Here is a 13754-nt window from a genome sequence, read left to right on the forward strand (position 1 = left end):
GAATTCTACAAGGTTAGAGCATGAAGTTTTACAAGGTTAGAGTATGAAGTTCTACAAGGTTTGAGTATGAAGTTCTACAAGGTTTGAGTATGAAGTTCTACAAGGTTTGAGTATGAAGTTCTACAAGGTTAGAATATGAAGTTCTACAATATTAGAGTGTAGAGTTCTACAATATAAGAGTATGATGTTCTACAAGTTTAAAGTATAGAGTTTGACGATGTAAGAGCAGGAAGTTCCTTGTGATTAGAACATGAAGTTCCACAAGGTTAGAATATAAGGTTCCTAAGCGTTACAGTATTAAGATCCTTGTGGTTAAAATATGAATTCCGCAAAGAGTATTATGCTCCTAATGTTTACAGGATAAATCCCAATAAAGAATATTAAGCTTTTAATGCTTAGAATATGAAGTTTAAGTAAAGGCTAGAACGTGATTCTAGATTAAGATCAAAGTTCAAGAGTCGCTCAAGGTTATCATATGTTACAATATTACATAGTTTGTTTTGTTTCTGATAGGCAAAGAGTCAGTTTCAAGGCGAAAAACACACTAACGAGACATCACTAATGAATGACTCATTACTTTCTTCGTAGTACTTTCTTTTACGGTCACCCCAGTTTTTAGGAAACCAACGCCAACCCTATTTCTTCTCTATGGAATAAAATTCGAAATGAGAACAGATCTGTATCGATTCTAGTCCAGCTTTAACATAGGATTTTGTACTATTTTCTTCAGATTTACTATTTGTGCTATTTAAGGGCAGTTCCTTTTTCTACACCATTACCTCGGGCATGGATGTGACTCCAGTGAAAAAGCTCACGGCACGCAGAAGAGATGAATAACTTATATATGCGAACACAAAACACTGAAAGTAAAATGTGTTTTTAAAACGAGGCCCTCTCTTTAAAGTTGATTTTGTGACTCCGAGCATTACTGGTCGTTTAGTTCAATGTTTTCTTATTAATACTTTAACCACAATACATTTACTGTTCTCATATTAAATATACATTGGGATTTATTCCGAAGTTTTTCATGCAAATCTTTGCTTCACATGAATATATTAAAATTTAATCATTGGAAACTTTTTTATGTCTATTTAATAGCATCGTATAATAATTGTATCTCCTATAATATATCAGCGAGAAATACTTTATATTTCCAGGAACCTTATGCTTAGTAATACTGTCATTACTTTGCTCGTGAAATGCCAGTTTTTTACAAGTATATATAACCCTACAAAACTCCGAATATTACGGGTTGTTAATGATATTTTACTGTCTTAATAGTCGTGTAAATAAAATAACTGAACTTCAGAGTTTGTGTGTATGTGTGCTAGGCCTACAGAGCAAGTAACCGACTTATTGCACTGATAGCCCCCCCCCCCGTAGCACAGCGGTATGTCTGCGGACTTACAACGCTAGAATCCGGGTTTCGATATCCATGGTGGGCAGAGTACAGATAGCCCATTGTGTAGCTTTGTGTTTAATTACAAACAAACAAACATTGCGCTGATAGAAAGACCGATTACGCTAAGAATTACGCAGAAACCTGGTTTGAAAGATCTGTATGTATATAGTAGCTTATTTCAAACATTCTTGAGTATATGGAAGTGAATGACACCTTATTCGACATATGGGCAAAATGACCAGGTCAGAGACCCACCTAAGACTTTCTACTAATTTCTGGTAGAAAGCTAGTGGTATTGTGCTCCACTTCTCCTTTAAAGCATTAGTAATCTCCACTACTGAAGAGGGCCATCTTGGCCTTGCCCTAATTCTGAATTCCATTTCACCCCAAAGATGTTCTATCGGGTTGAGGTTGGGGCTCTGTGCTGGCCACTGCAGTGTTCCGATGTTATTTTCTTCAAACCACGCGTTCACATTCCTTGCTTTGCAACATGGGGCGTTATCATGTGGGAAAGTGTAAAGGTCGGTACCATAAAATTGCCACAATGTAGGACACGCAAAATTGTTCAGAACATCAAGGTAGGACTCAGCATTCATGGATTCATGCACTGCGACCAGTGGACCTAGTCCATACCACGAGAAGCACCCCCAGACCATGATACCGCCACCTTCAAACTTCACTATTGGGAGGACATACTCAGGTAATAAGCGTTCTCCAGGCATCCTCCATACCCAAACGCGTCCATCAGACTGGAAGAACATGTAGCGTGACTCGTCGCTCCACAGGACCAATTTCCATTGATCCATGGTCCAGGTTCGGTGTGCCTTGCCCCATGCCAATCTACGGTGTGCATTTGTTTTTGTTATCAATGGCTTGTGGGTTGCAGCTCTTCCGTGAAAATTCAGGGCATGCAGCTCTCGACGTGTCTTGGAAACACTTATAGGATTACCTGTGGCTGCTTGCATCTCCAAACACAGATTCTCTAGGGTCTGAAGACGAGATGAGGTAACCAGCCTTCTCAAGGCGCGTCGGCTCCTATCAGTCAGTATTTTACGCTTACCTGGTCGTTTCTTGGGCTCATTGTCACCTGTGGACTTCCATTTCTTCAGCACGTTGCCAATTGTCGACCTGGAAATGATCAATTGTTGCATAATAGCACGTACAGACATTTTCCCCAAATGACATCCAACTAACGTTCCCCTCTAAAACTCTATTGGCTCTTTCCGTGTACTCATCGTTCGAAACGACTTCCGAGCGAACCGCTGATCACCTTTATAGGCCAAACTATTTGCTTATTTCGTCGTCACACCCATTTTCCTGCAATGAGAGGTGCGTCCCATGATTTTTGGTAGGATAGTGTATATCACAATTAAAACGTTTGCAAAACTGAAAATTTGGAGTGGCATATCGTGGCTCGAGCCTTGGATCTTCTGTTCCGTAACTTGGCACACCAGCGACTGGATTATACCTGGCCCAACTGTATCGGTTTAGTACAGAATTATTATGGAGACAAAAACAATTTCGATTCTCTGTAGCCTCAACTGGAAATCATGAAGTTTTTAGAATCATAAGATGCTCTATCCCACATCTTTTATGAATCTGATATAAAGGAAAACTGTTTTCTGATATAATATGTTGTGAATTGACCTCCAACTGTTGTCGTGCTGGCAAACATAATACATTCAGATATCTTGATGGAGTAATTTCATAATGTCAAATACTACTAAGATTTATCCATTACAGAAGCCATCTTTCGATAAGGCTCATTTTATAGATTTAGATATCGACTTTGCAGACAGCAAGTCTACACGTTATGGGTGGGAAAAAAACAAATGAACTTGCAGCTTTGAAATGTCCGCTTTTAAAATCAAATATAGCAAAGTTCTTTGTCAACGACATATTCTTAAACCATTGTTTACACAGATAATCAACAATTTATCATTAATTTCAGTAAATTATTTAGTTATTCGGCAATTATATTGGTTTAAACAAGCAACAAAACAAAAGGGTAAGATGTCAAGGAGTTACCACGGGATAAAACTATGCATAAGGAGTTTGATAACCTATACCTAAGCCATTCTTTTGAAGTGAATTCTCAACCTTTATTTTTGATTCACATTCCACTTAATATAATATAACCTACAATTCTACTTACCTTCTTTCGTCAACTGCAGTTGTTTTTATTCCTAGCTACGGTCCATTTATTAAAAGTGATTTTTTTTGTTTGTAATTAAGCACGAAGCTACTCAATAGGCTATCTGTGCCCTGCCCACCACGGGTATCGAAACCCGGATTCTAGCGTTGTAAGTCCACAGACATACCGCTGTGCCACTGAGGGCAGTGAAATATGTTTGTTTGTAATTAAGCACGAAGCTACACAATAGGCTATCTGTGCCCTGCCCACCACGGGTATCGAAACCCGGATTCTAGCGTTGTAAGTCCACAGACATACCGCTGTGCCACTGGGGGGGGGGGGGGCATTAAAAGTGATATTTCAGTACTTGTACTTCAGTAATACAGGTCACCCACTTGTTTATACCATAACAGTTATAACTAACAAAGTACATGCATCTTCTCTTGGGTATAAAATGTAATACTATTTTCAATTTCTTCTCTCCCTACATGTTTGCTCAATTTCGTGCAAAGCTACCCGAAAATTACCTACGCTAGCCGTCCCTAATTTAGTAGTGATAGAGTAGAGGGAAAGAAGTTAGTCACCACCACCCACCGCCAACTCTTGGGCTACTCTTTACCAAGGAAAAATGAGGTTGGATGTCATATTATAACGCTCTCACGGCTGAGAGGACGAGCATTTTGATGACGGGATTCGAACCCGCGACCCACAGCTTGCGAGTCGAGTGGCATAATTACCAGGCCATCTTTGCATATTGATTTTATTAAATGCCTGAGAAAAATGTTTAGAACAAAGAACTCGAGAAAAAACTTCAAAATATTTATTAATTAAATATATATATACTCGAGGCTTAAGCGCGATGATTTAAAACGTTTTTAGACTTTAAATGAAATACTACAGGTGTCTCAGAGGTAAATTTGAGAGTTTGAAACGTTAAAATTTGGGGTTCGATTCGTACAGTGGGCACAACGTAAAAATTATTTTGTACAGCTTTACAAAACAAAACAAATAAACCTTTGGCGAAAAAAAGTTAAAGGGAAAATTTATTTAGTTGTATTTCAAATATCGTTTCATCTGGATTTCTTCATCTTCAAAATAATTTAATTTGTAAATACACTTTGTAAAAACATATTTGTTAAGAATGTACTCAAAAGTTTGAGCTTATAACACACACACATTTTAAGCCTACAAAAGATCAAACTCTGTTCGCCATTACAGTAAATCACTACTAAGCCGATTAGGTTGATAATTACACGAAAGTACTTTCATACCCAAGTATTATATGTCACACAAGCCACAACAATTTATCAACGTTTCTGAATAATTATTAGCCTAATCGGCTTAAGGCTAGCCTTCCGTCACGACGAGCTGAGATCGATCTCCTGTAGGCCTAGCTTATAACGCACGAACTCTAGACAAATGCATATATATATATATATATATATATTAAGATAACTACACATTTCTAGCATTCTGGCAAGAAAACATTACTTGTCATTTTTTACAGCGTCTGATGCCTCTCTTCCTCCAGAAGCACGTGATAATCTTTTGAGTGGACCAACCATAACCCCACCACTTTGTTCAGGTAAATATCTTTTCATCTAACTTTACTGTTAAAATATGTGTTTACTGAAAGTTTACACTTTGTTTAATTGTTGAGTTAACATGACAATTTTTAGTTTTTGATTCAAATCGTTCAGATGTAATTTGAGCTCAGTGATTTCTTCATTCCGTGTTCTGGCGATTCCTACTAAAAACGGTAACTTTACTTTTAAATTTAATCATAATTACTTTGTTAGTCCAGATTCTGATAAGTTTTATAACCTGCCATTTTTGAAATTTACTCATAATATCTCATATAAAAACAGTCAATTATTTTTTTAATTTACTTGTGAGTCTCTTTCTTAATTTGTTCCATGTTTATAAGTGTAGTTTTGATAAAAGCTCATAATAATGAAAAATTTACCCATAATGTCTCCTTCAGCCCACATTCTGATGAGTTCTAGAACCAATTCATGTTTGGAGTTTTTTAATTTGTATAGAATTTTTTCAGTTTGCATTCTGGTAAGTTTTAGAAAATAATATATTTTTCATTGGAGGCACAGTTTACAAATACTGTCATTTGTTTTATATCACTTAAAGAACTAAGGATAGTTAGCAAACCACACGTGTTATCTTGATACACAATCTTTATTCTTAGAACTGAGGTCGGCATTGGATAATTTGTTTACTTCAAATCCGTGTTTACTTATCTTTATCAAAACTCCAGTTATAAACATGAAGCAAATTATCAAAACCCCAGTTATAAACATGAAGCAAATTATCAAAACCCCAGTTATAAACATGAAGCAAATTATCAAAACCCCAGTTATAAACATGAAGCAAATTAAGAAGAGGAACCACACATTTATATCGTCAAGACACCTGAGATTTGGCTTCCATCTTGGTAAACAAATATATCATGAAAAAAATATCATTTTTATACCACCTCTGCCGTATTGAAAAGTTAACGTAGACGATAACTTATGTTAGCATAAAACCAAAACTAGAGGTCGCTGGGTTCCAAAGACACCAAAACATTGAGTGCCTTCTCAGTAATCAAGACAACCACATGAGTCATTAAGAGTAGTTAACGTTAATGTCGTTTTAGATTAGAAAATTTTTTAAAATAAATCAGTAGGAAGCTGACTACTATCCAGTTCAGCAAATCACTTGAAACATCTGTCATATGGCTTATCATGCCATTTAGAAGTTGACTAATTTTGATATCCAACATAAGGCACATTAAGAGTCATTAAGAGTTTTGAAGCTGACTACTACTTAGATTTTCAAATAATATAAAAAGATAGTTGTCTTGTGGATCGGGCATCTAAAAACTGTCTGCCATTTTGACCATCATAACTTTCATATAACAACAGTGTCATATACATCATAGGACCTCTTTAAAAGTTAACACATGATTATCAGAAGTAGGCTTAGTTGTGCGCCTCACGTTTTAAGTTTGCTGCAACGTAAGTTATCAGGGCAACAGGTCTGTCTTCTAGGTCAATGGAACGCTTAAACGGTTATGGCAAACACACAGTATCATTAATATAAATAGAAGCATAGCTTCGCTTTAAGATTTCAGGTCTCGAAAAGTTCAATACGACTTTGGTTATCTGGACTTCCAAAATAGAATTTCATGTAATAAACTTAAAATCCTTTAGATCACCAGAACCACTAATAAACTGCATATAACGTCACTTAAGATGATTAAAATGTTGCATATCAATATATTATCACAAGGAAAAATATGTTTCAAAATTTGTTTAGTATAGCGAGTTTCCATGATTATAAGCAGTTTCAAACATTAAATTATCGCATGTAACATTTTTAGTATTATATGCTTAAAAGTTACAATATTTCAATTCTCTAGTTAGTAGAATATGTAGAGAAAACATTAAGATCATTGGATACATATTTCAAAATGTTCAGAAATTAACCATTTGTATTATATTTTCTCATTCATGTTTAGCGCCATCTGTTGAACTCGCAAACATACTTTTTATTTATTAAAAAACAAAAGTAGAAATACTTAAACGCTTAGCATTTGAAATACATTTTTGTTCAATACACCTGTTAGTCGAATATTGACATGAAACTTTTTGCTCGTTAAACAAGTAATAACTATCAGTAATTATACCTTTCAATTATTGGATCTTTTTTCTACGATTGTTGAAATTGCGATATCTACGATAACATATTTAAATTAATTTACATTATCTTTTGATATAGAAAAGACACTAAAATGTAGAGTATCCTTATTTGAACATAAAGCATCTTTATTTTGGAATGAATTATCTTGAGTGTTGTAAATAAGACCCAACTGGTTGAAAATAACTTACTATAAATCAAAGGTACACAGTCACTTGCCCCCCCCCCAGTTGTACAGCAGTATGTCTGCGGACTTACAACGCTAGAAACTGGGTTTCGATACCCGTGGTGGGCAGAGCACAGATAGCCCATTGTGTAGCTTTGTGTATAATTACAAACAAACACAGTCACTTTTACCCTTACGGTCGGTGATCCGTTGTAAGTTGGGCTTGGCATGGCCTAGTGGATTATGAGCTCCACTCGCAATCTGAGGATCGCGAGTTCGAATCTTCGTCACCAAATATGCTCGCCCTTTCAGCTGTGAGGGCATTATAATGTGACGATCAATTCCACAATTCCCCAAATGTCACAACGGTATGTCTGCAGACTTATATCGCTAGAAACCAGGTTTCGATACCCGTAGTGGGCAGAGCACAGATACTCCTTTGTGTAGCTTTGTGCTTAATAAGAAACAACTTTCAGATGTGGAGGTGTTATAATGTGACGGCCAATGCAACTATTCGTTGGTAAAAGAGTAGCCCAAGATTTGTTGGTGGGTGGTTTTGACTAGCTTCCTTCCCTCTTTGGTTCTTTTCTTGAAAAATTGAACCGCTCGAGACTTTTTGTATTTAATGATTGCCAGCAATATATATTTTTTTAATGTTGTAATTAAATTCTATTCTATTCACACACTAGATAATACAATATGTTCTAAATAACTTATACATTTTTACTGTAATCCATCTAGTATATGACAACAAGAAGACACAAAAAAAACACGAAAAATATGAAAGAAGAATGCTTATACATTTAACAAAAACTACGGAAATTGTAAAATTACCTGAAATAGAAACTGGTTTGGTTATTTCAGAGTAAAGCCATATTGTGCTATCTGTTGTCTCCATCGCGGGGAATCGAACCCTGGATTTCCTGCGTTGTAAGTTCTTAGAGTTACCACTGTCTCATCGGGAGACAATAGAAACGGATAATAGTTAGAGTTAAAATCTGATTTAATTTCAAAGTAAGCTCCTCGTACTATATATCTGTAACATTTAAAAACCAAGCTAAGAGTTACCACTGTCTCATCGGGAGACAATAGAAACGGATAATAGTTAGAGTTAAAATCTGATTTATTTTCAAAGTAAGCTCCTCGTACTATATATCTGTAACATTTAAAAACCAAGCTAATTAGAAATTTATTATGATTTTTTGTCTTTATTATCAACTTAATCAAAATTTGGTTATCAACAGCATTCATGTAAATAGGTTTAATACCACCTATTACGAGATCTTACGTATTGTATTTCTATCTCTCTGTCTTTTAAGCACCCCAGTGGCACAGCGGTATGTCTGCAGACTTACAACGCTAGAATCCGGGTTTCGATACCCGTGGTGGGCAGAGCACAGATAGCCCTTGTGTAGCTTTGTGCTTAAATTACAAACAAACAAACAAACTAAATAGGGGACGGCAAGCGCAGAATACCCTCGAGTAGCTTTGCGCGTAATTCAAAACAAAAAACAAATTTAAATAAAAGAAATTTCAGGCTTTGAGGTGTATATATTCATATCGAAATCATACAGTTATCATGCAATATGTAAGTGCAGTCAAACCTAAGCTATTGAAATACACAGAATCCTACGACTGGTTTAATACACAGAATCCCATGACTGGTTTAATACACAGAATCCCATGACTGGATTAATTTGATAAGATGTACAAAACGAGTTACTTACTCTACGATATATGTATGGATCGACAAAGTAAGACTGAAATAAGCATAAAGCTTTCGTAAACAATCGTGTTTTGAAACTCTCTGACTGAACGATCTAGCGGGAGCGGTGTTTTTTTTTTCCCACTACCACAACTCGTGGGATTTCTCTTGACTAGATAACATCCGAAGCATTTTGAAATTGAAAATATCGTAACTGAAACCAGGGCCGCCGAGAAGCATCATGTGGTCCGGGGAATAATACCTCCACCCCCCCCTCTCCCGAATAGGTTTTAGAATTGCCGCGTACACGCATGAATGATTGAAGGTGCGTTTAATGTTTGCTTAAACGTTCCGTACTGATTTGATACATTCCGTACACTTTTTTGTTTTTGCCGTTCTCACGGGCCCCCAGGTGGACAATGGGTCCTGGGGAAATATCCCCCGTCTCCTCGCCCTGACGGGAGTAAACATGAAACCTTGCTAACCAATTGTGCTTATGACTTCTCTGACTGAACGACCTGACGGGAGTCGTGTTTTTCCTGGTTTGTGACATTTAAGAAGCTTCTTGTGCTTAAATCTCAACTAGTTTTCAAGTTTTTACTCCCTAAGAGTTGGTGTTGCTGGCGCTGACGAGGGAGGAGGCTAGGTCCCCATGAAATATCGTTGCTTCACCAAGCTAATACCATCCATTAATCTAATTTTATATTTTATCCAATGTGTCTCATTGCCTCCTCCTCCCCAGGACTGTTCTGGTTACTTATATTACAAAATGTTGTTTTCTAACGGCTAATTTATTGTTAAATAAATGGCTCGTCACAGCCACTTGCACCGAGTAATTTTATTATCATTATTCAGAAAATAGATTTCAAACTTCTGATCATTATCTGACATTTTTGTTTGTCGTCAGCATACAGGCGTGAAACTAACATCACTTGGTTAGTTTTTATTTTAGAGCAAAGCCACATTGGGCTATCTGATGTGTCCATCGCGGGGAATCGAAACCCGGGTTTTAGCGTTGTAAGTCCATAGACATAACGTTCTCCTCCCTCCCCCCGGTACATTTGGTTAGTAATATTTCAACTAAGCATTCCACACCATGATTATAACTATGAATTGAAGGCTTCAAATGAAGCGATAAATGGAAAAATGCCAAATGAATTTTTCTTATAAATTAATTTTCTCTCCTCATATGCCCCCCCCCCCCAGTGGTACAGCGGTATGTATGCGGACTTATACCGCTGAAACTGAGTTTCGATACCCGTGGTGGGCAGAGCACAGATAGACTTTTGTGTACCTTTATGCTTAATAGCAAACAACAACAACAACAATAGTCTCCCCATATTTCCTTTGTCAATGGGTTGGTTGTTGAGGTAACAACAAGAACAACAAAAGAATAGTTTTGATTTACTAGCCGATGTACCTGTGAAATGTATCTATTTAAATACGAACCAGGCGTGACCTATTAGCTAGCGTGCCGGACTGCATCCCGTTGCCACAAAATCGCACTTTGCATCTTGAGGTCGTTGGTGGGCTGTAAGAGTATAGTTCAAATCACACTTTGCATCTTGAGGTCGTTGGTGGGTTGTAAGAGTATAGTTCAAATCGCACTTTGCATCTTGAGGTCGTTGGTGGGTTGTAAGAGTATAGTTCAAATCGCACTTTGCATCTTGAGGTCGTTGGTGGGTTGTAAGAGTATAGTTCAAATCGCACTATGATTTCCTGATGAGTGCTATTGACTAGGTGCCTTCCCATCTTGTCTATCAGTTCAAAATTAGGGACGGGTAGCACTGGTAACCCTTGTTTAGCAATACCAGACACTGGTTAAATGTCTAATGTCGTTGTGATTTTTTTTTGTTTTAATTTTTTAAGATGAACTATTTTTTTTTTACGGAAATGTCGAAAAATAAAACAGGAAACACGTAAACCGGAACTTTTAAAAAAATGTCTCATTATATCTATTATATAGATTCTATATAAATATATATATGTATTTTCAACTGCTGCCAACGTGTGAGACTGATATATTATTGGCTTTCTGAATTAAACCTATTCTTGTCTCAGTGGGGAAAATGATATTTTGTTACACGCAGTATAGTCATTAATCGCTCATTTAGCGTTTTTCGAGCTTAATCTTTCGAAATGCACTAAACCAGAAATATGTGCACGGTAATGGAAGGGAATTGAGTCAGCAGTAATTCTTTTCCTAATCAGACCAACGCTCTCAGTAGCAGTAACAAGCGCATCTCGCTAGGAACCTCCCCTTCACGAGCTTTTAATTCATTAGCTTTGTAAGCGTCCAATTAATGGCTGCCACGAGACAGTCTCGTGGAATCGGCTGCCAACTGGGTCGTAATTCCATGGTTAACTCACGAGAAGAGGAAAAAATACTTGCAATGGCACGTGCTTGGTAGAAGGTTATCTGCGCATGCGTGCGTGAAGCTATGCTATTCAAGTATATATTTAGGAATCACAATAATTAGGTGGTAAAAGGTCCTTGTGAAAAATTTAAAAAAAAAGAAACTACAAAAACACAACTTATTTTCCAACTATAACTTACATTAAAATATTTATCCAAAACTCGGAAACAATAAAAAAAAGATTTTGATACTTTATTTAATATTTGCATTTAACGTAAGTTAAACCGTCTTAAATCAATATGAATTTGTCAGATATACTCAAACTTCTTAAAACCCTGTCTTTCTTACTATGTCTGCGAAACGTAAAAATCTAACTAGCTTTTAGCAGCCCATAATATATCATTTTTTTTGTCACCTCCTCTATCGTTATTGTACATCGCAATCAGGACATGGACCGAGCTACTTTTGTACTGTATCTGTGTAGTTACTGGCTCATATAGAAACTAGTGGTGTAAAATAGCATTTGTAAATATATAAAAACTAAACAAATAACAACCAGTTTTTAAACCCAGACTTTGGCTTTTTACCCTTAAAAAACGTGTTATCCGAGCCGTTTAATATTAAACAACCAATAGTAAATAGTTTCTTTCCTGATATCATTAGGTAGCAATTAATAAAAACAATATGGTTTAGCCGGTATCATGACTCTCGTTCAACTGATTTTGCTAATTAAAAAATGTTTGAATATATATATATAACTGATAGGCAGGTGATTAATGTATTAATTTGTACATTCATAAAGTGAGTTAGTCCCCATGGTGAGTGCGGCCGTAAGTGCGTTATAATAGTAACAGTTAAATCCCATTATTCGGCCTGACAACAGTAGCCCAAAAGTTGGCATTGGGTATGCCTTTCCTCTTGTCTATCACTTCAAAATTGGGGACGACTACCTCCGATATTTCTCGTGTAACTTTGCGCAAAATCCAACAAATAAACCATGGTGTGTTTTAATACTTAATGCATTTGTACTACAAAGATGCCATTATTATTTCCTAACGAGTTAATTTTGGTTTTCTACAAAAAATATATCTTGAAGTAAAATATCTATAGTAGGAAAATGTTTTGTATTTTGTCAGGTGTCGCTACCAAGTCATGCCAGCTGAACCCAGAATCTCATCCACTTCGCCTTACTAAGACAGGTAATTCACATTTAATTTACTTTTATTTTAAAGAGAGTCAGTAGTTGGTAAGATATCATAATTGAAAATAAGACCTAAGCAAGAGAATAATTAGGTTAGTACTTTTTCTTTTGTAATAATGGTGTGGATAGACGAAAATATATAATAAATATACGAAGCTTAGTTTAATAAAACTGCGTTATTCACGTGAATTGACTTTGTATTTGATTGCCACATGTCAAACACGTATTACTCAAAAACAATACATTAGTACTAGACCTATTATAAGGTTGATATACTATTGTACATTCTAATTCTTTTTGAAGGACTGGAAGGCACTGAACAAAGAATATGGTGTTAAAAGTATAATAGGCCTAATACTAATGTCTTATGACAAGTATAATTAATTATAATCATACTTTGTCAGCTTAGAAAAGGTATGTTAACACATTATCAAAAACAATTAAGCCAGGCAAGCTTACTGGAAATTTTCAAAACGCATTATTACACAAAAATATGCAACGCATTGTTTCTTGAACTTATTTTAATTGATAGTCTTGTATTTGTGTTCGCGTTTTTTGTTTTGTTTTGTTGTTTACAGTAACCTCTTGGTAGATTAATATAATTTTGATTTTTTTTTGCCATTGTACTGTTTTACTTACTTACTAAGTTTTTTTTAAATCACTCACCTTTTGTAATTTATTGTTTTTTAGTTTGCACGGGTTCTGTTATTTTCATATAATTTTAATTGTTATATAACGATAACAATGTACGAACAGTACATATTGTGTCAGTACTGTTTGATTACGTTTACCGCACTCAACGCTCATTAAACTTGTGTTAAATATAATGTACATTGTTGCCCGATGAAGGCTCCGGTAAGAGGGCCGAAAGTATGCAAATAAATGTATTTTAAGGTAGATAAATGTTGGTGTATAATTCAACATATTAATTTACCTACGTTATGAGTTTTAAACAACAATCTCGTATTGTTCTTTGTTTGTTTTTCAAACATTATAATGCTAACTGTAGTTAGTATTAATATATCTGCAGTTAAAACAATCTTGTATTGTTGTTTGTTTGTTTTTCAAACATTATAATGCTAACTGTAGTTAGTAT

The 13754-nt window shown here is 35.8% G+C and overlaps 1 protein-coding gene across 1 annotated transcript in view; it reads left to right on the forward strand.

Annotated features, from left to right (window-relative positions):
* LOC111086956 (protein C-ets-2-like) overlaps nucleotides 1–12656 on the forward strand; it is a gene marked incomplete at its 3' end in the record, with an annotated part of 40913 nt that extends 28257 nt beyond the window's left edge. The window contains exons 3-4 of the mRNA XM_022391886.1: nucleotides 5044–5121; nucleotides 12594–12656. Coding sequence (XP_022247594.1) covers nucleotides 5044–5121; nucleotides 12594–12656 — 141 coding nt within the window. The remainder of the gene's footprint in view (nucleotides 1–5043; nucleotides 5122–12593) is intronic.
* Nucleotides 12657–13754: the final 1098 nt, after the last annotated feature.

This window comes from Limulus polyphemus, unplaced genomic scaffold, assembly GCF_000517525.1.
Source record: "Limulus polyphemus unplaced genomic scaffold, Limulus_polyphemus-2.1.2 Scaffold1583, whole genome shotgun sequence".
Classification (NCBI taxonomy): Eukaryota; Metazoa; Arthropoda; class Merostomata; order Xiphosura; family Limulidae; genus Limulus; species Limulus polyphemus.